This window comes from Primulina huaijiensis, chromosome 18 (assembly GCF_012295235.1).
Source record: "Primulina huaijiensis isolate GDHJ02 chromosome 18, ASM1229523v2, whole genome shotgun sequence".
NCBI lineage: Eukaryota > Viridiplantae > Streptophyta > Magnoliopsida > Lamiales > Gesneriaceae > Primulina > Primulina huaijiensis.
The window spans coordinates 4,070,544-4,096,802 of NC_133323.1; the positions used below are offsets into that span (position 1 = coordinate 4,070,544).

The following is a 26,259-nucleotide window of genomic DNA, read 5'->3' on the forward strand; positions in this document are numbered from 1 at the left end:
CTAACATATTTTGAAATTCAAATGCTTTTTTTAAACATGAATTGGTGCTGTCACCAACTTCAAAAAGGAAAAACAACGGACGTTAATATTTTTCTCCCCCAAACAACAATCGATCTGGTGTGCTAATTCCATCGCAATCGTTGAATAGAAGTAAAATAAGACCGTTCGATCTACTTAAGTTTCATCAACAATATCGATCGACGGTTTAAAGAACATAATATTTTACATCCATCACACAGTAATTTTTCTTACTCGCGTGGGGCCTGACCTTTCTTCAAATTACACCGCTCCACAGTAACGGTGAATACACTCATCCACGCGCTTTCCGAAGCTTTATTTGTACGCCGCTGTGCAATAGGCTTAGTGATTCGGTGAACTTCACGCGCTGATGGTCTCTCTTTATTTTCAAAACGTAAAAAGAATAAATAATATGCGCTCCTGTTCTCTCTCTCATTTCGAAATCATACCGTTCCCCTCTTTATACACCTCCACACCCGACCTCATCCGAGAAATTGCCGGCGCACGGCGGAGTAAGGGAGGTATTTATAGGCGTAATTCGAGTAGTAGGATTTTCTGTGGATTCACATCTCAGGGTGTAACTAAACAGTAGGAAATGTCGGAGGATGAGAAGTTGTTGAAGGAGGCAAAGAAATTGCCGTGGGAGGATAGATTAACCCACAAGAATTGGAAAGTGAGGAACGATGCGAATATCGATTTAGCCGCTGTTTGCGACTCCATCTCGGATCCCAAGGACCCGCGCCTTCGTGAATTTGGTGAGGATATCGATTGATTCTTGCTATAGATCTGAGTTTGTGATGTTTAGTCTACATATGACTGATCTTTCCAATGAACGGGTGAATGTGGAGGTTTAATGCCAGGGATCCCGGTGTTCAAATATTTTAAAAAAATTTCGACTTCCTTTTTTTTTTGTGTAGGGCCATTTTTCAAGAAGTTGTTGGCGGATTCTAATGCTCCGGTGCAGGAGAAGGCTCTTGATGCACTCATTGCTTTTTTGAGAGCAGCGGATGCCGACGTTGGAAGGTTGTTTTGTCAGAAATTATTACCGCGTTCTTTTATGTGTTGAATTTACTTGTTTTAAAATTGGGGTTTCGGAATGTTAACGTTGCTGAGTTTGTTAACTTTTCTCATTGGGCCAAGGTATGCGAAAGAGGTATGCGATGCAATTGTGGCCAAATGTCTAACAGGAAGACCGAAAACAGTGGAGAAGTCACAAGCGGCGTTTATGCTATGGGTTGAGTTGGAGGCTGTAGACGCTTTCCTTGTATGTCTCAAATTTACAGTGACAACTGCTTGGGGGGTTTTTGGGACTAGATTTTAGTTTAATGTTTCAAACTCTCTGCTATATTGTCTTGTGGTTATATAATTAAAGTGGAAATCTTAGTGTCTTCGATTATTCCGTAATCTATTCAAATTTGCTTGTTGTAAAAGGGTTCAGAACGTCAGATGAAGGTGAGTGCATGTAATATGCATGCACATGTAAGAGGTAAGAACAAAATGGATTAGTTGCTGAAAGAGTTGATGTGTGTTAGTTTATGGGTATTAGTTTTCCGTTTCATGTTTAGGACAAGCAATTCAGCTATCGCAACATGTTTGAGAATTGTTAAGGACTACAATACGCAGGGAAGAACTGAGATTGACCATTAGTATTTTGTAGAAAAATCAGGAGCTTGGCTGGAGATTTTCCACACGTCTCTAGTTGCTTATGATTGCTTTTAGATAAAAGAATGGCCTATTAAGCTTGGTTCTTATCTTCCATGAGGTTTCTGTGTTTGTATTGCAATCGAACCATGTTGTCTCTCGTATGTATATACTTTTACACATTCATTGTCTGAGTCATGAGTCGAATCTTATCATTAGGAAACCAGGTTTTGAACAAGGTCGAATCTATTTAATAGAGCGGTATGTGTGATCCTATCAGAATCCTTCCTTAGTTAACGTTGAACACTTGATCTGCTTGACCTTTAGCAAGTGTCTACGACTCTACGATCAACCTACCTTTACCTTTTTTTTCCTGTGGCTTCGTTAAGAGTTAGTTGTTATTTTTAGAAAGTATAGTTGGTAACATGGTATTTTAATTGGATGAACTTGGTGTATTTGTAGGATGCCATGGAGAAAGCGATAAAAAATAAAGTTGCGAAGGCAGTTGTGCCTGCAATAGATGTAATGTTTCAAGCTTTAAGGTGTGCACATGATATCTGTTGTCATGTTTTTTCTAAATATTTCATGTGTTTGGTTTTCTTCATTACATTGACACATGGTTGGGTGAATCAGTGAATTTGGGACAAAGATAGTGCCACCCAAAAAATTATTGAAAATGCTTCCTGAACTTTTTGATCACCAAGATCAGAATGTTCGTGCTTCTTCCAAGGGGCTAACACTAGAGCTTTGTCGTTGGATTGGAAAGGAACCTGTCAAATCGATATTGTTTGAAAAGATGCGAGATACTATGGTATGCTTTTGTAAAGTTGGTTTAGACTATTCTCTCGAATTTATCCCTTGTTTGGGAGAAATACTCATATCTTTATATTCTCTTGTAATATGAAGAAAAAAGAGTTGGAGGCTGAGCTTGCTAATGTACCCGGAACTGCAAAACCGACGCGTAAGATAAGGTGATATTTGTTTTCCTCTCCATGAAAATGAAATTTATGTCATTTCACTAGTATTGGAATTTCTCCTCTTTTAAGTCTGTTATTGTTTGGTGGTCGTTCTTGTTGTCTTCTTTTCTGCGAATTTTTTTTATATTTGCAAAGTCTGTCATGCTAATTCTACATAAAAGCAAATGGATCTTAGATTAATCTGGAATATCGTGTGGCACCTCTTGGTTTCTGGTACAAGTATGTGTTTGTTTATGAATTGGATGTTGTTCATTGGTTCAGCTAAGATTGCTGGGCGTGCATTCTTTTCTGTGACATCCCCCTTGTTTGATCTTGGTTCTCATGTTGTTGGTTCTTTTCTACTTTTTCATTTATGTTCCTCGCTTATTTCAGCTGAAGTAGTTATGTCTATTATAGTGTTATTTTCTTGTATTTTGTGACAGGCATATCCAACTTGTGTCTGCTTTCTGTTTTCTTATCTCTCACTTGGTTAGATTAAAGTTGACTGTTAGATTGGAGTATTTTTTATTTATGACTGTAACTCTTCTTTGCTCTCGACTTGATTTTAGGACTTTGAGGTGTAGAACGTTCTTTGATTTTTTCTTCAAAGTATTTTATTCTTTGTTATTTATCAGATCTGAGCAAGACAAGGAGCCAGAAGTAGAAACTGCTTCTGAGGTTGTGGGAGCTGGCCCTGCTGAAGGAACTGTAGATGATAGTATGTGCACATTCAGCTGAATTATGAAACCCTTTTGCTGTGCTTGATCTGATGTATGTGTTTTCTGTTAGCTCCTCTGGAGATAGATGAATATGAACTTGTTGATCCAGTTGAAATACTGACACCTTTGGATAAGTCTGGATTCTGGGAAGGAGTGGTAAGTGGCCCACTCGTAAATCATCGGTTATTGAGCAACATATCTTGTCACTGGTTCTGTTTTTACCATTTTTTATTTAAGTGTACTGGTTGCTGTTTGTTTTTCAGAAAGCTGCCAAATGGTCTGAGAGAAAAGAGGCTGTTGCTGAATTGACCAAACTTGCATCCACGAAACGGATTGCCCCTGGAGATTTTTCGGAAGTTTGTCGAACATTAAAAAAGGTCGTTACCACACTTTGTTCAAGTATTTTTCTGGAAATTTTTTATATTCATTTTTTTAGATATAATTTTTTTGGTGATGATGTGTCAAGCAATTGGGTCTTTGTTGTTTGTTGCTGATTTGTGCTTCAAAAGATGTGAACCAGATTCAAAATCTTCTAAGTAACACTTTGTGTTCAAACCTTCCAAAATCATTCTGCCTTCCAATTTTCATATTGTGTTATAACTAACTGCAACAGCTAAAAATTTTCTCTGATATTGTGCGGTGGATAAGTAGTGATTACATAATTGATCATGTAGGTTTTTCAGAAGACAATAAACTTCCTGTTTCTAAGTTTATTTTCTTAATGTAGGTTCTGAGAAAACCACAGCTGTTGTAAACATAATGGGTTGTCGAGGATGTCTACAATAATTAAGAAGTTGATGCTGAAGGGATAGCATAAGATATTTCTGATTGGGTCTTGCCTCTCGTTGTGTTGGCTTTTCGATAAAAAGAAATTTGAAATGGAGGCCACCTCAGATAAAAAAAGCATTGCATTAGTATAGTGGCACGTTTTGCTCACCTTGTGTCAAATTGTCCCTGAAATTGGTTTGTCTATACAAAATGGATGAAAATTAATTTATGAGATCGTGTCTTAACCAAAACATTTGGGAATTTGATTTTGAACCATCTGCCATCAAGTTAGTTCTATTTAGGTTCAGTGGCTATGGGTCAACAGAATCACCTTTAATGATGGCAAGGGTATGAATCTTTCCCATTGGTAATGCGATCTCAACTCTACCAATTCTTAAGTTCCGGAATCGGTCTTTTCTGTTTCATATGAACCATATAAGATCTCTATGTTTTCTGAAAACACTTTATGTCAAGTCATCTTAGTATTTTGAAATGCTTTATCTCTTTTTCACTGCAACATTCTTTTGCTGTAACATATTTTTTGGACTGGCCATCCAAGGATGTTTGATGTGTCTATTGAATAAAAAACTATTTGGACTTTGCAGATTATTACGGATGTAAATATTGCTGTTGCAGTCGAAGCAGTACAAGCCCTTGGAAATCTTTCAAGGGGTCTAAGAACCCATTTCTCAAGCAATTCTCGTGTCTTATTGCCCATATTGCTGGTTAGAATTATACTTCTGCGTTTATTTGATTTCAAAGTTATGTAATGCAATGATGGACATGGGTAGAGGGATGTCACAGAAAGTATTACTCAAAATGCTGCCAATGAATTTTTAATTTGCTATTTAGTCATTAGAGGTGAATGATTGTATTATGGAGAAATAATTCTGAATTGCCCAGCAATGATTGTTGTCGTTGATTTACCCAACTCCATGTGTCCTTGACTTATGCATTCTCTGAGCACCAATCTTTTAAAAAAAAAATGAGGGGTGAACTATAGAAGTAAAAATTTATAAATCTGCATTTGAGTGCCAACATCAGAACTTTCTTAAGTGAGGGTACTTGTGCCTTTAGACTGCAAGCAAAATTCTGAAACACTTGTTCAATGATGAAATTATGATTCTATAACTGTTGTGCTGGTTTAGTCGAGCTTTGTTTTTGTTTATGTATAGGAAAAACTGAAGGAGAAGAAACCAACTTTGGTGGAGGCACTTACACTAACTCTTCAAGCAATGCACCAGTCTGGATGCTTAAATCTTACGGACATTGTTGAAGGCATGCCTTATGTTTTTAAACTAAATGTTTTCCGTAAAATTTTCCTTGCGCTTTCGTATTTTGCATTTTACATAACCTTTGTTAGATTGGTTGACCTTGCTTTGCTTTTATGAGCACTAATAATGTCAGTTTTCTTTCTTTCACTCTTTTCCCTGTTTCTGCTATTTATAGCGTTCCCACATTTCTCACATCATTGTGGGGCTGTTATTTTCCATCTTTGTCACATCTTTTTGTAGTCCTTTCTGAAAATTCCATTTTTATCATTTGTTGTGAAACATGGTTTTATTGATTTCATGTCAAATTGTGTTTCTTATTTCTAACCGAGCCTTTAGTGAGTCTGATTTGGCAACTTAAAATTGGATCTTTAGACAAGTTTTTGATTTTTATCTTTAATATAAGCAAGAGCCTCAGAAGTATCGGTAGCTGCTTCTAAAGACAGTAGCATTGCAGAGAGTTACTGCCAAGAAAATGCTGGCAAGGATGAAGGGAGATATTTTAAGAGCGAGGGAATAAAGCCTTCCAACTCCGGTTGAAATTTGAACTTTTTGTAGCTTGCCCATATGACTCATTTGTCATAGTAATAAAGGACCTTGATCCATCTATCAAGTGGGTCTGGGAGAATGAGCCATCCTATTCTATCTACTCTCATTATGCCAGTTTCATTCTTGGGTACCCTACATACCAACCTTTGACCATTTTGTAGATGGTTTTTAAAGTGAATTGATTTTGGAAAAAAACACATCATACCTTAAAATAGTGCAAAACTGATTCTCGTTTAAGGTCACTCTGTACTCTGTAGTTACATGTTCAAATATTTGTCATAATTTTGTCAGGATGTTCTATAAATTAAGTATGGTCTTGGTGAAAGTGTGGTTTTCATGTTGATGGTCGATGTAATTTTAAAGACTTTTCAATTGATTGGCGTGAAATCCATTGTGAGTTATTCTTTCTTGTAAATTCTTAACTTTTCTGGCCTTTTATTTTGCTCAGCATGACATTTTATCTTGTGTTAGCATTAAAACGAAGACTGGTGTTAGTTTTGGGTGTCTGGTTCGTAAGTGTTTGGAGAAATTGAGAAGGCGCTGACCACAACTTGTTTTATTACAGATGTTAAGACAGCAGTTAAAAATAAAGTTCCTCATGTTAGATCATTGACGTTGAACTGGGTTACCTATTGTATTGAAACAAGTAACAGGGCTGCTATTCTTAAAGTGCACAAGGAATATGTTCCAATCTGCATGGAGGTTAGTAAATAGCAGCACAACTTGACTGCAACACATGCTGACTACTCTGTTTTAAATTGGGTTCTATTATTGCTTCTCTCTTGCTCAATTTGAAATCGAGTTGTCTCACAAGCATGGGCGTGAAATTTGTTTGCCTAAATAGATTATGGTCAAGTGTAGACATATTATCATATTACTGCTCATGAACTTGATTTTTGGCATCCATGAAGCTGCACCTACATATTATGAAGAATGGTCTCAATGTTCAAATTTCGTAATTTCGATATTGTGAAAATGATTTCTAACTGCAGTGCCTAAATGATGGAACACCTGAAGTGAGGGATGCAGCATTCTCTGCTTTGGCATCTATTGCTAAGGTATTTCTTCAGGGTTTCTGTCTCGATCTATCAATTTGTTTAATCTCACATGCTCAGTTTCTTCTCTTTAGATGGTTGGTATGAGACCTTTAGAAAAGTCGCTGGAAAAGCTTGATGATGTTAGGAAAAAGAAATTAGCTGAAATGATTGGAGGATCGACAGCGGACCCATCCACTGTTCCAAGCTCAGGTTTAGAATTTAATGTTTGTTATCTGCATGAATGGGATAATAGTTCCTTTTTTTTTTATTTGATTGCATTTTTCTTAACATTTATATGGATTCAAAAATAATTCCAGCTGCCAACCTATCTTCTGGGAGAAGTTTGTCTTCCACCGAGGTTAGTATATGTTGTACTTACTGGAGATTTCAGTGTGGTTTTTAGATTAGTTCCAGAACTATTACATCTGAAATACTTGCAATTTTACTCGTTTCCTTGCATATTTATTGCTGCTCACAAATGCTCATCAGTTATTTGCTCTATGGTATACATTTTCATGAATGCTGGAAAGTCAAATGGACTTCCGTGTTATAAAACAATAGCATGTATAAAAGACAAATTGAGGTGGCATTTGAGTTGTGCATCTTTTCGCTTATCACAGAACAGCCTATGGCCTTGTCTATTCTGTCGTATGTGCTTTTAATAATTGTGGGTTCATGATGTTTGTTACTAAGGTGGTTGTTGGATCCTACATCCTGTCTATTTTATGGTCACAGGCTTCTGATGTATCATTTGTTAGAAGATCAGCAGCCAGTATGCTTAGTGGGAAGAAACCTATTCATACAGCTGTAAGTTTTTTCTTAACCAGATTTTCACTTCCTATTCACTGTTTTTAGTGGGTTATCAATAAAAATTGCAAGAGAAAATTATGGAGCGCAGGACCTCACTGTCTTTCTTCATTCTGTACTTGGTTGATGATTCTTTGATCTCCCTTTTCATTGCCATGGTTCTGAGATTTCAGACTGTTGCTTAATTATTGATTGTTTGCTCTTCCTTTTCGTTGCATCGCTTCCAAATTTTCAGCCAGTTATCAAGAAAGGTACCTCCAGTAAATCGGTTTCCACAAAGAAAGGTGATGGAGGAGGACAATCAAAAGTTTCAAAGCCTGCAGAACCTGACGATGTAGAGGTAATTAATGGAAATGTCCTGATCTGATTATAGCTTTTTGGTAATGCTAGCCGGTATATATGATAATACAAGTTCATTTATTTGATTTGTGGATCTCTTGATTTACAGCCAGCTGAAATGAGTCTGGAAGAGATTGAAGGCAGATTAGGATCCCTTATACAGTCAGATACAATTTCTCAGTTGAAGAGTGCTGTTTGGAAAGAGAGACTTGAAGGTCTGTATCGTTGAGTTACTGTTTCGACATTTCTCTTTACAACTTTATTTCTCTAAGTTTGCAGGAATTTCTTCTATAGTTATGTCATTGGCTTTGGCAGTTAACGTTGAAGGTTTCTGGGCAATTTTTTGTTAATTTTGCTTCCAATGGTTTCCCATTTGTATTTGTAGCGCCCTTTTCTTTTTTGAGAAACTCTGTTTTTGTGTTTCAACCAATTTACATTTGAACGTCGCCAAAAGAAGCTCTCTAAATGACAAGTTTTTACCTCTTTTTCAGTACTGCGGTGACTTCTTGAATGTTTAATCATATTTATGTGCATTAGGCATTAGTTATGTTATAAAAGTTTTCCATTGTAATTTCCAATGCCTAGCTTATTCCGTCTTGTGATCGAATGTTTAAGACAACTTTGGTTTCTCTGAGAAATGATCCCACCCTTAACTGTATACTAAACATGCTGATTTGTGATGATTTTTTTTGCTGTGTTTTAGTGTTTGGTTGCTGTTCTATGTTGGGGTATTCTTTTATGTTAATGTAATTCTATTTGTCAAAATCTATATTTTAACTGCTTAGCTAATGTGGTGGTTGATTTGATTCCAAATAGTTAGTGTCCTTCAAATCCTGGCCTCTTAAGCATCATATAGCTTTGTTGAGTTTATGTGAATCCTTGTCCAATACATGTAATTTCTTACAAAATGGTGAATTTTTAAGCTCGGAGAGTTTCTAACATCGAACTCGGTGTATTTGTCTTTTCTTTGAGATTCACAGTTTTGACTATCATGATATCTTGAAGTGATTAACCAAGTAGATTGCTTCATTGTCTGAGTAATGCATGGTATTGATATGTACTTTATAAATTGTTGCTTGCAGCTATTGTGTCTTTCAAAGAGCAGACGGAAGCAATAATCGACCTCAACCCATCAGTTGAGGTTTTGATCCGTTTACTTTGTGTTGTTCCTGGTTGGAACGAGAAAAATGTTCAGGTATGTCTGGATCCTTACACTCTTGTTCTTAATATAGCTGCAATATTGTCACTTGAATGAATGAGCTTATCTCTGGTGGGATGTTGATGAGCAGGTTCAGCAACAGATTGTCGATATCATCACTCACATTGCCTCGACTGCATCAAAGTTTCCAAAAAAATGTGTTGTTCTTTGCCTTTTAGGTCAGCTATTAATCCTTTATCCTACTGATGTTGTTGCCTTGCCACTATAGTTCCTTTTCTTTTTCCCTCTATATCAATCTTTATTGCTGTCACTTGTGTAGTTCGATCTTCTTTTTCATACCATTGACAGCTACTAGAATTTGTTTTCCTGTGTTATTTACAGAATCAAACATTCTTATTTTCTTTTTTATCAAATGATCGACTCTGTTCTTTGCTCATATATAAATTGAAAATAACTTTAGGCTTTCACCAATTTCTGAATTTTGCAGTGGATTTAACTTGTTGATAGGTATCAGTGAAAGAGTTGCTGACATCAAGACTCGTGCTCAGGCCATGAAATGTCTTACTACATTTTGTGAAGCTGTAGGTCCTGGTTTCATATTTGAGAGGGTATGTTCTTCGAAATGCTGCTGTTTAGTATGTTTTGGCCTAATCTCTCTCTCTCTCTCTCTCTCTCTCTCTGTTTTATATTTAATCTGTGTTACTGTGGAGGATCCTCGCTAAAATTCTACTTTGGTACTGGACTTCTGGTGGTGTTCTTTGTTTATCTAGTGAGAAGATTGTTGGGGTGTTACGACTATTAATATTTAAACGCTATAACAAGAATGAACTGGAAATAACTCAACCCTCAACCGCACACTGCAAATAAAAATAGATAAGCTTCATATTTAACTTTGTTGAATCTCCTGAAATTGCAGTAATTTCAAAGGGTAAAAGGAAAATGAAGAGCTTTCGCCCCAGTATAACTAACTATTTGCTACCCTGAATTAGGCCTTGGATCTTATTCATTAACCTTGAAACTTGGACTTACTTCTCAGGTTGTTGGGGTTGCCCCAGCTGTGTGATTATTTGGGCTTGCCTCTGACCTTCTTTTTCTAACAGAGTGCATCAGTACAGATTGTGCCTCCCTATTCTGTGGAACGTCTTGCGATACGAGGATTATTATCGCAGTAATTTAGTAATTAGTTGCCTGCACTTTTAAGAAGAAAAGCCTAATGCACTGTTACATTCATATTTTTTGAATCTTCTCTTCTTGTCACTCTTCAGAAGCATAGAGACAACCACCACTGATAACAGCCCTAGACTTTGACACCTCTGCTAGCTGACCAGCTACACCTTTTGTTTCCTGCTATTCACGAGAGGAAAGAAAGCGTTAAAAACTCCTGTGTTTCTTAATTACTGTTTTCTAGCTCATTCAGTGACTTTCTCGTCATGACGCAACCACTGCTGATACCAACCTTTCACTTTGTCTCTGGCCTTCTACCAGCTGACCAGTTTTAAATTTTTGCTATTCACCAAAATAAAGCGGTAAAAACTCCCGATCCTTATTATTGTTTCTAGCTCATCAATGACTTTCTGGTCACAATTATAGGAATACATGAAGTTAGCACCAGTTTTATAGGGTGTAATACACTGAGTTGTAAAACCGAGAGGTGTTGAAGTTTGAATATTTAGATGGATATGATAAATCAACATTTGTATCTTAAAGTTTATTTTGATTAGGTCTCTAGTAGGATAAGACTACTTATTCAAGTGATCTAGGAATATAGAACTCTATAAATAAGTGCTTCGTATTCTTTATTTTTATCCTAATAAAATCGACTCTTCCCAGCCCATATGTTTTCTTCTTTAATTACAAAAGGTAATATGAATATAGGTACCTAAGTGTTTAATACCGCTGGATGATATACGTTGACCGTTGGTTGATTATAGCTTCTATCCTTTTTTTCTCGGGGTTGAGGGTAGAAACTCAACAAAGTTGATGATAATTGTTCTTAAGGTCAAATACCAGAAATAGTTTATCCGAACATCTCAATTCACAAACAGATATTTGTGGAAGATACATAAAGAAGGGTTGGCGATGAAAGAAAAAATGAAGCTTATTTGCTCCATTTTATAAATGATATCAAGACCTTGTTAATTTCTGTACTCATTTTTCTTAAGTGAGATGGTAGAACTGTTGATTCATTTTCGAATAATGCATGTACGGCATTTATTTGTTGCAATTTGATTGATCGTTTTAATTCCTTTAATGACAACTCTTCTGGACATTTTTCTTTTGTGTCAGCTTTATAAAATTATGAAAGAGCACAAGAATCCCAAGGTTCTGAGTGAAGGTCTATTGTGGTTGGTTTCTGCCGTTGAGGATTTTGGTATTTCATGCATTAAACTGAAGGTTCGTCAATCTCTTATACACAAATTTATTACTTCTGATTTTATTTTCTTCAGATTTGTGCACAAGACATGTTTAATATCTGGTGTTATTTGTTTTTACAGGATTTAATCGACTTCTGCAAGGATATTGGTTTACAATCTAGTGCTGCTGCCACAAGAAATGCTACTATCAAACTTATTGGTGTTTTACACAAGTTTGTTGGTTCAGGTGATACATGAATTTTCTAATATTATTCATGGTATTGAAATGTTTACAGGACTGACCGGATACTTTCCTTGCAGACATTAAGGGATTTCTCTCAGATGTAAAACCCGCTCTTTTAAGCGCGCTTGATGCTGAATGTGAAAAAAATCCTTATGAGGCAAGATTTAGTTGCTGAATGATCTTCCTTATCTCCCTTGAATCAATCTACTTTATGCTTCACATTTTTTATTTTTTTATCTGCAGGGGACGTCAGCAGTTCCGAAGAAGACTGTGAAAGTAACTGATGCTGCATCATCCTTGGCTTCTGGTGGGGTAGATGGCCTACCACGTGAAGACATAAGCGAAAAGATTACCCCTACCTTGTTGAAAGGCCTTGAATGTTCTGACTGGAAGGTATAATGTGTGAATATGTGATTGCTGTGAAGTTTGCAAGCCATTTAAAGTGCCATCTAGTTACTGAATGTATTTTTGCCCTAGATCCGTTTCGAGTCAATTGAAAGTGTTAACAAAATTGTAGAAGAGGCCAACAGACGTATTCAACCTACTGGAACTGGTATAACTAATGGTTATATTAAATAAACTATCACAGGTCCTTTGTATAATGTGTTGACTTGTTCTTCTTTCAGGGGAGCTTTTTGGAGCTCTAAGAAGCCGTCTCCATGACAGCAATAAAAACTTGATCATGACAACTTTGTCTACTATTGGTGTTCTTGCGTCTGCCATGGGACAGGCAATCGAGAAGTCCAGCAAGGTTCATTTCTCTGAATTTTTCTGTCATCTGCTATCAATTTTCTCAGAACAATTTTGTTTTGATTCTCATTCTATTTTAATGTGGTAACTAGCAGGGTATTCTATCAGATGTTTTGAAATGCCTTGGTGACAATAAGAAACAAATGAGAGAGTGCACTCTGAGCACCTTAGACGCTTGGCTTGCTGCTGTTCATCTTGATAAAATGGTTGACACTAAAGAACTTCTCTCGTTTCCTTTCTCGCCTCTCGCTTTTTCTAATATTTATAATGTGGAATTCTTTTTCTTTAGGTCCCTTATGTTTCAGCTGCTCTTACTGACACTAAGCTTGGTGCGGAAGGGCGCAAGGATCTCTTTGACTGGTTATCCAGACAACTTAGTGAATCGACTAATTTTCCTGATGCTATACATATGCTAAAACCTTCTGCGTCTTCTATGACAGTATTTATTTCTTCATCAAAATTTTTTTGTTTTTTTCGCAAGTTTTCATCGTTAGCATTTGTCTGTTTCAGTTTTACTTGACATCTTACTTGGTTAATCGCCAGGATAAATCAGCAGATGTTCGTAAAGCTGCTGAAACATTGTTTGGTGAAATATTGAGAATTTGTGGACAAGAAATGGTATGTGGATTGCAACTGCTTTACTGGAAGATCTTTGATTTCCCACAGAGATCATTGTTTGGTCCCATCTATTCTTCTCGCAGGTGACCAAAAATTTGAGAGATATTCAAGGGTCTGCTTTAGCTATTGTCATTGAGCGATTAAAGCCACACGGGGTTTTTCAAGGTATATTGTTTATCTTCTTGAGAAGGAAAAAGTTGTTTTGTATCTTGTAGTTGCTTTTTCAGTGCTTAGCTTCTTGCTGGCATGCAGAAAGTTTTGAGCCTGGCCGGGCAGCTTCTTCTGGCTTGACATCCAAAAACAGCTCAAAAGTCGGAAAAGCCAATGTTCATGGCGATCGTGCATCACGACATGGAAACAAGGCCGCTCCTACAGTAAGTATTCAATTTAAATGCTATTTTTTGAACTATTAACATGCTTTTTGAGCCCAATTTGGTCGGTGTAGAGAACTCTTTCTACAAAGGGCTCGAGACAAGAGTTAATTATGTCCGTTCAAGATATCAGCTTGCAGTCACAGGCTTTGCTTAATGTTAAAGATTCAAATAAGGTATAAGTGGTGAAAATTGATTCACAGGAGCTTTGGTGTTCTGTGTGCATGCTACATATATGAATTGTCTGATTCTCGTGCAGGATGATAGAGAGAGAATGGTTGTTCGCAGATTTAAGTTTGAAGAATTACGTTTAGAGCAAATTCAAGATCTCGAGGTAGTTTTTTTCTTTATGTTTATTTATTGCTTGGTTTTGGTTCTTTATGCTGTAAACTTTCTGAAGTTTGATTTTACTTTGCGACCAATAATCACTGTGAACCAAAAATTCCAAACTAATTGCTAATAACATGATTACTGAAGTGAAATAAAATATATTGCTTTCAAAACCTAAGTTTTGATCCGCAATCTTTAAGTTTGCAACTCCTTGTAGTCTCAGTGGACGAGACAGCCTGCGATCATGTCTCTCATGGAGGGATAGGATATCACTGCCTAATGAAATTTGTTACTAGTCAACATATTATATTTCTACTGAAGTGATCATTAACTTCTTCTTATGTTTCATTAGAGTGATCTCACGAGGTACTTCCGAGAGGATTTGCATAGGCGGCTGTTAAGCGCAGACTTTAAAAAGCAAGTTGATGGAATTGAGATGCTGCAGAAGGTATTTTTAGTGTCAGTTTGTGGTTTTGCTTACATTTCTACTTATTGGGCCACTTGACTTGACATTGTACTCTTTCTGCGTTGCAGGCCCTTCCCTCCATAAGAATGGAGGTAATTGAAGTCTTGGATATACTCTTGAAGTGGTTTGTCATGAGGTTCTGTGAATCCAATACATCATGCCTATTAAAGGTATAACCTACTTACAGAAAAAGCTATCAGTAATGATTAGGGCATCAACATGACTGGTGGTCTGTGCATTAAGTTTTATTTATGTTGTTCTGGGTAATATACCAGCTGGACTACGAGCAATCTAAAAAAACAGTTTATACATTTTTTAAATTTACTAAATTATAATAAGAGAAATTATGTCCAAAAAATTAGAAATTTTAATCAAAGAAGATAAGTCAAAACATAATTTCGTTTTTGAAAGGGTCAAATTTAATTACTATCAGGATTTTAAATTTTTAGCTCTCCAGTTTTGCTGCATACCAATAATTTTTACGAATTCTCACTTCTCTCTCTCACATGCCACAATACTGATGTGTGGAGAATTTGGTTTACTTAGATCAATGAATTGTTGTTTTTAGTATTGGTAAAAGTAAATCATATTTAACTTTTCTGTTAGGAATAAAATTGCTCATGCCTAATTTTTAGAAGTTTGAATATTTTGAATTATTAATGAGTGATCAAATCCTTGTGTCGTTGAACTTACTAATATATAGATCAAATGCTAGAGTATCTTTAACTATTCTGATTTTTCATCCGCTTTTGGAAACTGACTGGATGTCACTCATGTTCTTTGAAAATGTTGATAAGGTTCTGGAATTTCTACCTGAACTTCTGGACATGTTGAAGAATGAGGGCTACACAATGACTGAAGCAGAGGCAGCCGTTTTTCTTCCTTGCTTGGTTGAGAAGGTAGCAATCATTTTGGTTATCTGTGGAAGATGCTTTCATCAGGCATTATCTTCAATACTTTTTTTTTCATGGCTGTCAATACTTATGACTGCTTCCAAAAAATTAAGTTGCCTTTTTATTTGAAATCCTTTGATTTGTATTTAGTTTTTTGATTGTAATTCTTGTTTATAATATCTTATCCGCGGTAATGGTGTAACATCAAATTATTATAATAAAATTAGTTTTCTATCAAAAAAAAAAAGTTTTTATGCATTTCATTTTCCTTCCAATCTTAACCACAATAGCTTGTGGGTTGCAGTCTGGGCATAACATTGAAAAAGTAAGAGAGAAAATGCGGGAATTGATGAAGCAAATGATCCACATGTATTCTGCGACAAAAACTTTTCCTTATGTTTTGGAAGGTTTGCGTTCTAGAAACAATAGGACACGGATTGAATGTGCTGACCTTGTCGGATTCTTACTCGATAATTATGGAGCTGAGGTAATTTTTTAACAAGACCTGTGTTAGGATTTAACATTATTTTGAGTTTGGATACATTACTAGTTTGACATTCTACAAGTTCTTTATTTATTTCATGTTCAGATAAGTGGGCAGTTAAAATCCTTGCAAATTGTCGCAAGTTTAACTGCTGAACGAGATGGTGATGCTAGGAAGGCTGCTTTAAATACTTTGGCCATCGGATATAAGATTCTTGGTGAGTTTTATTGCAAATAGAAAGACAAATTTCATTAGTAACAATGTCCTATAGTGTGTAGTCGTGTCTTAATCTTTTGAGATGAATGTAGAAGAATGCGATTGATCATTTAAGACTGGACCAAGTGTGGGGCCCCGGAACCGACACTATTAGGTGATAAAAATATGGGCAAATTTAAAATTTATTTATTGTTTTAAACTCATGTTCATCATTTTTTTAAAAAATCTGGCAGCATTTCCTCTTAAAGATGAACATATAAAGACACATAATACTTGCCAACTATCAATCCAAACAGCGCGAACATACTTATCCCAAAATACAATTCCTATCAGGGGAAAAAAAGGTGTTCTCCAGAAAATAATCACATAAATAAATATATCTACAGCATGTCAACAAAATATTCTTAACATCTACATAATAAATCCTAGGCATGCTTATAATCCATAAAAGATAATTATATTAACAAGTAGCACAAAATCCTAGTATCTGGATGCCTTGCGCTTAACATATCTCTTATCCTTTCCACGAACTGCTCTCTGGAAAATTCGATCCCGTATTATCTATTGTCGATTAACATAAAAATAAGACATAGCCTGAAAATCGTTCAGTATAACCCCGTACGAACAACAATAATGAATACGAGCAGTAAAATATAGAAATGTAAACTGAAAATTGAAGTTAGAATAGAGAGAGAATTGGTGAAAACCGTATATTTCTTATTTTGAAATGTTGAGTCTACAAAGATTAAATAAACAACTAAGGAGATATGATAGCCTAATCCTAGGAATTTAAAATACAAAGATACAAATAAAGATAGAGATAAAATGATACATAAATTTCTATCCAACTAAGTAAATAAGATAAGATATACACTCCCCCTCAAGGTGGGTCGTATAGATTTATCATTCCCAGCTAGGAACACAATTTAGCAAATGTCGGACGGAACGTAGCCTTTGTCAGTATGTTTGCCACCTGTAGTTGAGTAGGAACGTAGGTGACATTAATAATCTCATCCTCAATCTTCTCACTAATGAAGTGACGGTATACCTCAACATGTTTCTTCCGATCATCGTATACCGGATTCTTTGATATGATGGTAGCTGCTTGATTATCACACAACAATTCAATTGGAGAATTTTCTTCCACTTTTAACTCGATTAGCAATTTTTTGAGCCACATCCCCTCACATATCCCATGGGCCAATGCTCGAAATTCAGCTTCCGCGGTGCTACGGACAATGACAAGGTTGCTTCTTACTTCTCCATGTCACTAGGTTTCCTCATACAAATGCAATACTTTGATGTGGAACGTCGGGTCTGTAAGGGATTCAGCCCAATCAACATCACTGTACACCTTAATTCTTCAGTCTGCAGTCTTCCTGAATAGAATTCCTTTACCAGGAGGCTCTTTGAGGTACCTCAACACACGATATGTAGCAGTCATATGTTCCTTGGTCAGGTTGTTCGTGAATTGACTGATAACACTTCCCACAAATCCAATATCTGGTCGTGTATGTGCCAGATATATTAGTTTTCCCACTAGTTTTTGATATATTCCCTTATCAATTAAGTGACAGTCACCTGTGTCACCGATGTTCGGATCCATTGGAGTGTGCCAAATTTACACCTGAACATTCATTTTTCTTTCAGAAGGTCAGTAACATATTTACATTGATAAATAAATTTACCACCGGAGAAAATATTTTAGATGTCCGCGTTCTTTCATCTAAAATTCCCCTCCGAAAGGAGTTTCACATTATCTATTTCTTGTTTAAGATTCCTGTGAGTACAATGTCATCCATATAAACAATAAGAATTGCACTTTTACCTTCTCCAGAGTGTTTCACAAATAATTGTGGTCGGTCTAACATTGAGAGTAACCATCTTTCTTTAACACATTTAACACATTCATGAATCGATAAAACCAAGCTCTAGGAGATTGTTTAAGCCCATACAGAGACATTCACAATTTGCACACCTTGTTTACTGTCAGTTGAGATTCAAAACCAGGTGGGATTTCATGAAAACTTCTTCCTCAAGATCACCGTTAAGAAATGCATTCTTGACATCGAGTTGGTACAGTGGCCAATCGGAGTTAACAACAATTGATTGGAGAACTCAGATAGTGTTGAGACGAGCAACATGAGCAAAGGTTTCTTGGTAGCCAATGTCGTATGACTGAATATATACCTTGGCTACAAGTCTCGCTTTTAGTCATTCTATATTCCCATCAGATTTATGTTTGACTGTAAAGATCCATTTGCACCCAATCGTTTTCTTTCCTAATGGAAGATCAGTGACGTTCCATGTGTTGTTCTTTTCCAATGCCTTTATTTCATTAAAGACAACAATTTTCCAATTTGGATCATTTAAGGCATCAGCTATGGTGGTGGGAATATGGACCTGATCTAAATTGGGTGTCCACATATGAGATTTGGTGAATAATCCCATGTGATTACATTAACTCCCCAACACAGAGTTGAATTAATCATGGGCCCTATCAATATGTAGCACACGAATATGAGAAGAAAATCGTGTTTTGATCATTGAATGGAAATGTTTAAAGATATGAGCATTTTCTGATTTATTTTTCATGAGGAAGACTCAAGATAGACGTGTGTGATCATCGATAAATAAGATAAACCACCGAGTCCCGCTAAGGTTGGGGGTATTTGATGGTCCCCAAATATCATTATGGACAAGGGAGAAAGACGAAGATTGTTTATAACAATTGGGTCTAAAAGTTGCACGTGTATATTTGGAAAACTGATGGACATCACAAGGAAAAGAATAGACATTTTATTACGAAATCAGTCGGGAAACAACTTCTGAAGATACAATGGACTTGGATGACCTAAACGGTAATGTCATAATAAAATATCCTTGATCTTATTGGAATTTAAAGCAGAAACAGAGTGAGGTACTGATGGTGGGGCAGAAAGTTTGTCGAAGGGAGCATCTGTCTTGAGAATGTACAATCTCGCAGAAAGTTCAGTACTTCCGATCGTCTTCCCCGATGCCACATCCTGGAAAACACACGAATTACCCAAAAACTTAGTCGAGCAGCCAAGTTCATGATCGTAAATAGTCAACGAGTTGTGTTATCAATACCAACGTCTTAGTTACTGTATAAAATATATATATGCTCAATCTTGGCTCAAATATCTTAATAAAATCTGAATACATTAACATGATGCCCAAAAGCCAAGACAAGAACCAAATATAGCTTGAATCTGTAAAAATTCGGCATACAATTAAACAGACTTTTAAACTTCATGACCAATGATTCTAGCATGTCAAGACCTCAATTTCAAACTCAAAACTTTGCTAAAATATGCCGTACACGATTAGTTTTCAATTCGGTGCCCCAACCCGACATGAACTCGGAAATAGCTCGGCCTCTTGCCAAAGATTTACATATTCTTGTTCCAATTCATTTCTAAACATCTCAAGCTATTTAAACTCATCCCAAGGAGCACATATACTACTGGAATTTCAAAATCATGGCAGCCAACACAAAACCCTTAAAGCTTCAAGCCAAAATCAACATACGAGCAAAAGATAATTCTCTTTTTCACTTTAAATATGACTTCATTAACACAATATCATCCTTCAAACACTTAATCTCAAGGCTGGAGAAATTACCAAAATTTCAAAGTCGAAATGCCAACAATTTACTTATGTCTATGCGTAGCCCATGACTGAATCCAAAGTTTGGATTGTTCAAGAATCGGGTTCTTAAGTCATGTCCATCCTAGAGAGAATGAAGTCTCAAAAATGGAGGAAATGAGTGAATTTTTCGTGGGTCTTGTCTTATTTAACGACCAAGTCAAACTGTGAATGTTAATCTTTTTAAAAAAACAGTTATTCTTGCTTCCTGCACAGGCTGCTTATGGCCCTTTTTCTGAAAAATCCGTAAGGAATTCTGGAAAATCTAAAACATGAATGTTGTAGCCTCTCAAAAGAGCTTTCCATAGACACCGAGATCATTCAATTTGGAATTGAAATGAGAAAGTTGTGTCATTTCTACTAAAATGTGTCACTGATAGTTTTCAAATTGAAATTCTTAACTTCATGCCAATTTTTCTATATTTTCACTTCGAGTTAGCTTTCCCCCTAAACATACGACTTGTAGACAATGTAATGAGCTTTGCAAAACATCAAGAATTATACCATTTGGACTTGAATTCGTGGAGTTATGCTCAATCTAACACAACTTAGTCTAGCACTACGAAATCCGGTTTACAAATCCATCTTTTCCAACTTTGTTTTCTTCAGTCTAATGCCTTGAGAATATATACAATTATATTATGGTTTATAAATTTCGAATATTAAACCAGGCTTAGAGAAATTATTTCATTCATTGTTTTTTATGCTGTGAAAAAGCCTTTGGCACTGGGTAACATAAAGAGGACGTCTGTACATGTGCTTTCAGAGTACTCAATATACACATGAGCTCATATATCATCATGAAACTACTGTTACACCCAGAAAGGAAGCTATCTTTGACGTTAGCTATCCGGAAATTTTATGCTCCTGTAGCCTGGACCTAAACTTTTTTTTTAAAAAAAAAAAAACTGTTGACAATTCTCACGTGAATATGTCAAAACATGTGCTTTAGTTTAATTCACAACCCAACTAATATAGTTTTTCCAAAATAAAAATTTTTCAGAGGAATTTTCTGTAGCGAGTGCTTTAACTTGGAAATATCGTCATGCTTTCATAAATATTGTTTGGAAAAATCCATTTAATAACACTATGATGTCTCTGATTCAGATAAGTATCGATTAGTATATCTAGCAACTAGCAATCCAGATATGCACGCCAATGCACTCCCAGTCTCTCTGGCTTACTGAAAAAACTATGCTATAATAGGTCCCTACTTCTTTGGAATCTTTTGGTAGATTTTGTTCAAGCACACACCCGAAACAAAAAAGGGCCTAATTCCTGGTGGCCTACAAAATATATAGGCATGTATGTGTGTTTTATAAAATATATATCCAGATGTGCATGCCAATCCAGATACAATTGTTACTTGCAAATAGATAATATTCGTTTCTGACCACACATTTTGAAAATAGAATGGAAACTCATGAATATGAAACATCTTTGCATTTTTCCTTGTAATGAACTGCTTTGGCTCTTTCCTTACCCAGTTTTTGTCTAATTTTTTTCAGGTGAAGACATTTGGAGATACGTTGGTAAGCTTACTGAAGCACAAAGAAGTATGTTAGATGATCGATTTAAGTGGAAGGTTAGTATATCATTATGCTAACCGTTACCCAATCTACTATTATTTATTCCTTCCCAGTCAATATTGTTAATTCATTTACTTGCAATTACAAGGCTCGGGAGATGGATAAAAGGAAAGAAGGAAGACCAGGGGAAGCCAGGGCTGCTATAAGGCGTTCAGTGAGGGATAATGGGTATGCTTTATTCATAAAGATGGCGCATAAAAAGCATGTTGCTTGTATTTATTTGAATTTTTGTGTTATTATATTTTCATATCTAGTTAAGTAGTTACATCAACTCTCTAGATGTGGCAAGACCTTATTGGTGAGGAAATTAATACGACGGAAGAAAACTACAAATCATTTGAAATATTTAAGTTTATATTTCCTAGATTATTAAAGATCTGTTTTAAAAAAAGTTCACTAAATAAAAATACCAATACCCCCATCCTCGTTGGATGGCTATTGGTTACACCTTTGGTTGCAAAATATTAAACTTTAGTTGCATCTTATATAATAAGCCATTTATATTTTTCATTTCTGAAGTTTTTTTCCCACTTTCCAGTATTTGGTTATTCGAATAAAAGAAATCATCGTTCTTGTGATCAAGTGGTTAGTAATGCTTTTGCAGTCCACTTAACTAGAGGAAGAAGATTTTGGTTTTGTTTGGTTTTGTTTTGGGGAAAATATATGCTTAATTTTGTTTCTAGGAAATAGAGTACAACTGTAAATGTCAAATCATATAAGAATTTCTCTAAAGGGTGCCGGGCTGTATAGGTGTATTTTTATTTATTGAATAAAATTATTTAAATGATAGATTATAATATGACTGTATTTTTTGCAATGATGAGAAAATTTGGTTAAAAGATATGCTAGGAGATGTGAGGAGTTGATATTTGTTTTGGGAAAGAGAATGAAAATAAGGATTGAGTTTGTTTACTTTTGGGTGAAGGAAAATTGTTTCCCTAAAATGAAATAAAACTATTCCATAAGCACTATCGTTTTACTCTTTGATGTTGCAACTTCGTTATTGTATGATGACCTCCAGGTCTGATCTAGCTGAGCAAAGTGGGGTAGTTGCTCGCTCTGTGGCTGTCCCAATGTTCAACAGGTGTCTGATGTTATTTATCTTGTTCAATCTGAAGGAGGATATGCATAACCAATCACTTCCCCTTGAGCACTTCATATTCTTATAAACACCTGCTTCTCTTCTTTCTATTTACTTTTTTTTATCCTAGGGAGAGTTATGGTCATCTTGAAGTTCAAACAGACAAGCTTCCAATTCTTCAAGCATATTCCAGTATGGGTCCCACAGACTGGAATGAAGCTTTGGATATCATAGCTTATGGTTCACCTGATCAGGTTGGTTTTGAGTTCCTATGTTGGAGTATCGTGAATGTTAATCTAGATTAAATGACTGTACAATCTTCATTTTGACAGCATTAGGGAATAGTATTTGTCTTACTCATGAATTGCAATTTTGCCAACAGTCTGTTGAAGGAATGAAAGTTGTGTGCCATGAATTGGCACATGCAACTGCTGATCCTGAAGGCAGCAGTATGGGCGATGTAGTGAAAGACGCTGATAGACTGGTCTCATGTTTAGCTAAAAAGGCAATCACCTTGTTTATTTCCTTTTTTTGGCAGCACATCCTATTTTTATTCCATGTGAACAACTCATATATTTTGTTTCAGATAGTAAAGACTTTTGACTTTAGTCTCAATGGTGCTTCATCAAGGTCTTGTAAATATGTCCTGAACACTCTCATGCAGGTAGAGGCTCTCCTTTGTCTTTCATAATTTTTCATGCGGTTCCTGCTTTTGTCTTGGTTGAGTGTGTAAACGTGAACGGTTTAATTTAGAAAGCTGAAAATTGGGGGAAAAGATGGAGATTCAATCAATTTTGCATAAATTACAATTTCGAAATCACCCTTGTTGATGCAGATTTTTCAGACCAAGACACTTGCTCACGCTGTGAAGGAAAGCACGCTTGATAGTCTCATTACAGAACTATTGCTTTGGCTTTTGGACGAAAGGGTTCCACAGATGGATGACGGCAGTCAACTTTTGAGAGCTTTGAATATTCTGATGTTCAAGATTCTGGTAAAGCTTGATAATAAAGTTCGTCTACAAGGCAATAGAGGGGTTTTTTAAAATATGTAATATTTGATCTTCAGGATAATGCCGAACGTACTTCATCCTTTGTCGTGCTTATAAATCTCTTGCTACCGCTTGATCCATCAAGATGGCCATCTCCAGCAGCAAATGAGTCACTTGTTATTAGAAATCAGAAATTTTCTGATTTGGTTGTTAAATGTTTAATCAAACTTACAAAGGTGACATTTATTGTTTAATTTGGTGATTTTAGTATCTGTCACGAGAACTGCGCTCTCTTGCATCAAATATTTATGAAATGTCTAATAATGTTCTTGATCATCAGAAAGCATAGTTTTATTTACTTATTCGTTTGAAACCTGATGATTTATCTACACCACTTTAATATGGATATAGGTTTTGCAAAGTACAATATATGACATAGACCTTGATCGCATTCTTCAAAGTATCCATATATATCTACAAGAACTAGGAATGGATGAAATACGGAAGAGGTACTAACTTCTCTCTCAAATTAAAAACTTTTCTCCTTGCTTGATGATTATGCTATGGGTGACTGAATGTATATCGTTTACATACTCCACATTCGTACTACTCTTTGCCTTATGAACTTACTGTAGAGCGGGGGCTGATGACAAACCACTTCGAATGGTTAAAACTGTTATGCATGAGCTTGTTAAGCTTCGAGGAACTGCCATAAAGGGTCACCTTTCCCTGGTACCAATAGATATGCTACCTCAACCTATTATTCTAGCCTATATCGATCTTAATCTTCAGGTATATATGGAATACTTCTTGATAAAATGGTAGCTTAACATTTCATCTAATTTGCAAGTTACCTAGCTTAACATTTCATCTAATTTGCAAGTTACCTCTACAGACCTTGGCAGCTGCTAGAATGTTGACACCATCTGGGCCTGTTGGGCAAACTCACTGGACTGATTCGACAGCCAATAACTCAGCACCTGCAACTCACTCTGCAGATGCTCAATTGAAGGTACCTGTTTTTGAGACCTGGTCTCGAGCCATGTATTTTTCTCGTCAGTTTCTCCTTTATGTTGCACATGTATTTTCCAATATAACTCTTGATGTGTGTGACAGCAAGAATTGGCTGCAATCTTTAAGAAAATTGGTGACAAACAAACTAGCTCAATTGGTTTGTATGAACTATATCGCATTACACAACTATATCCTCAGGTAAATTGTTTGCAACACCGGAAAACACTTTTACTCTGTCTTACATTAGTTACATAGAGACGTCCCTATATCTTTATCGTTTATTTCATCCTTTATTTAACTACAATCTCAACTCTGGTCGCAGGTTGACATTTTCGCTCAACTGCAAAATGCCAGCAACGCGTTTCGAACTTACATTAGAGATGGTTTAGCACAGGTCTGCATCATTTTTTCTAAAAGAAGGTATTTAAAAATATTTCTTTAACATGGTTGCGTGATGTTTAGTTTCATTCTCTGGCAGATGGAGAGAAATGCCGCTGCAGGAAGGACGCCTTCGAGTGTACCCCTGTCCACTCCGCCCCCAGTGACACTCAACTCTTCTCCAAGATTTGGAGCTCTATCTCCCGTAAATACAAATTCATTGAGCGATTCAACGAATACAAATACAAGAATCGAACCCACAAACTTCACTTTACCACCATCATATGCTGAAGATCATCGACCTGTTAATACCGTCTCACCAAGAGGTCCCACTTCCGATCAATCAGTATTCCAGCATTTAGATGAGTCGAGAAATGACATACTACCATCAGGTATTATAGCTTTTCTTAAATTTCTCATGAATGAATGGAATTCTGCTCATTTTCTCAAATTCAAGCCTGAACTTGAAATTTTTTTAGCCTGCTCAAAGCTCAAAAAATGAGCTGTTTTGCCTGAAGTGAAATCGAGATCAGTTTGGAATTCGAATTCAAACTTGATTCATGTGGTTTTAATTTAACTATGGAATTTTATGAATCAGATGTTTAAATATGGGCCGAAGTCAATTTATCGTTTATTTGTTCATTACTAAATTTGAATAAAGTAATTCAGGCATGAAAGTGTGTTTGAACTTGTTAGAGCTCGGATTGTGTTCGATAGTATCGGGAAAACAAAATAAAAATTATAAATGGCTTGAAAAGTGGATGAGCTATACGGTTCTAGTTATGAGTGTTGCCAACTCGTGCTTCAGTGTGAATAAGATCACCTTATAATTTACTTTATCTGCAGTTACAAACGGTACATTGGATGCAATTAGGGAAAGAATGAAGAGTATCCAATTGGCAGCAGCTCAAGTGAATCCTGAGCCAAGGAACCGACCACTGGTACAAGTAAATGGAAATATTAGCCATCCATATGGGGCAGAAGGGCACAGTGCCAATAATCCTACGCAGAGTGGTATCCTTCCTATGGATGAGAAGGCGTTGTCCGGCCTACAGGCTCGTATGGAGCGATTAAAGAGTGGATCATTCGACTTTATGTAATAAAACTTACTCTGAGCTTCCTTGGTGATTCTTTCTTGTCAGCGGTGATGATAATCTTAAATGGTGATTCGAAGTGGCGAATCCTCTTCATTGATTATATATTCAGGTTCTAGGCACATGAATGTGACATACAGAACTCTAAATTTTGTGTAGTTTTGATGCGGTAGCATTGATCTTAGATGGAGGGCAATGCCCTATGCTATCATACATGATACGTGTGTTCTGATGTTTGCGATTTCTTGTTTCTTGGTTTTTCCTTTGGGTATGGGATAAAATATAGTCAAGTCTCGATTTGATCGCATATTTTTTCTAATATGCTTACGTTGGATATTTGTGTATAAAGGTTTTTCGATGTTTTGATATACGATTTTTAACTGTTTGATAAGAAAAATAAATGAGAGAGACATAGGGGTAATATACCGACAATCCTAACTCACCAGAACCTTA

At 36.1% G+C, this 26,259-nt stretch overlaps 1 protein-coding gene across 3 annotated transcripts; it reads left to right on the forward strand.

Moving 5' to 3' along the window:
• Window positions 1-440: 440 nt before the first annotated feature.
• On the forward strand, window positions 441-26,106 carry LOC140964643 (protein MOR1). Of its 3 annotated transcripts, none has more exons than XM_073424504.1 (54): window positions 441-773; window positions 936-1,041; window positions 1,159-1,282; window positions 2,122-2,201; window positions 2,293-2,470; window positions 2,566-2,630; window positions 3,251-3,333; window positions 3,405-3,490; window positions 3,598-3,711; window positions 4,708-4,827; window positions 5,278-5,380; window positions 6,488-6,624; window positions 6,915-6,980; window positions 7,052-7,169; window positions 7,277-7,317; window positions 7,695-7,766; window positions 8,002-8,106; window positions 8,215-8,320; window positions 9,188-9,300; window positions 9,395-9,482; window positions 9,772-9,872; window positions 11,551-11,658; window positions 11,760-11,865; window positions 11,940-12,019; window positions 12,106-12,255; window positions 12,340-12,415; window positions 12,489-12,613; window positions 12,705-12,818; window positions 12,902-13,051; window positions 13,156-13,230; window positions 13,314-13,395; window positions 13,483-13,604; window positions 13,676-13,777; window positions 13,861-13,935; window positions 14,284-14,379; window positions 14,466-14,567; window positions 15,195-15,296; window positions 15,595-15,777; window positions 15,880-15,991; window positions 21,168-21,244; window positions 21,337-21,416; window positions 22,270-22,332; window positions 22,460-22,583; window positions 22,712-22,834; window positions 22,916-22,993; window positions 23,165-23,323; window positions 23,398-23,556; window positions 23,732-23,829; window positions 23,956-24,052; window positions 24,216-24,332; window positions 24,437-24,532; window positions 24,657-24,728; window positions 24,813-25,104; window positions 25,559-26,106. In XM_073424504.1, the coding sequence occupies exons 1-54, from the start codon at window positions 614-616 to the stop codon at window positions 25,810-25,812; spliced, it is 6,015 nt and encodes a 2,004-aa protein (XP_073280605.1). In that variant the 5' UTR covers window positions 441-613; the 3' UTR covers window positions 25,813-26,106. The 3 variants fall into 3 exon arrangements, with proteins under 3 accessions (XP_073280605.1, XP_073280602.1, XP_073280604.1); XM_073424501.1 differs by having other exon boundaries at window positions 442-773; window positions 23,956-24,112; XM_073424503.1 differs by having other exon boundaries at window positions 442-773; window positions 12,708-12,818; window positions 23,956-24,112.
• Window positions 26,107-26,259: the final 153 nt, after the last annotated feature.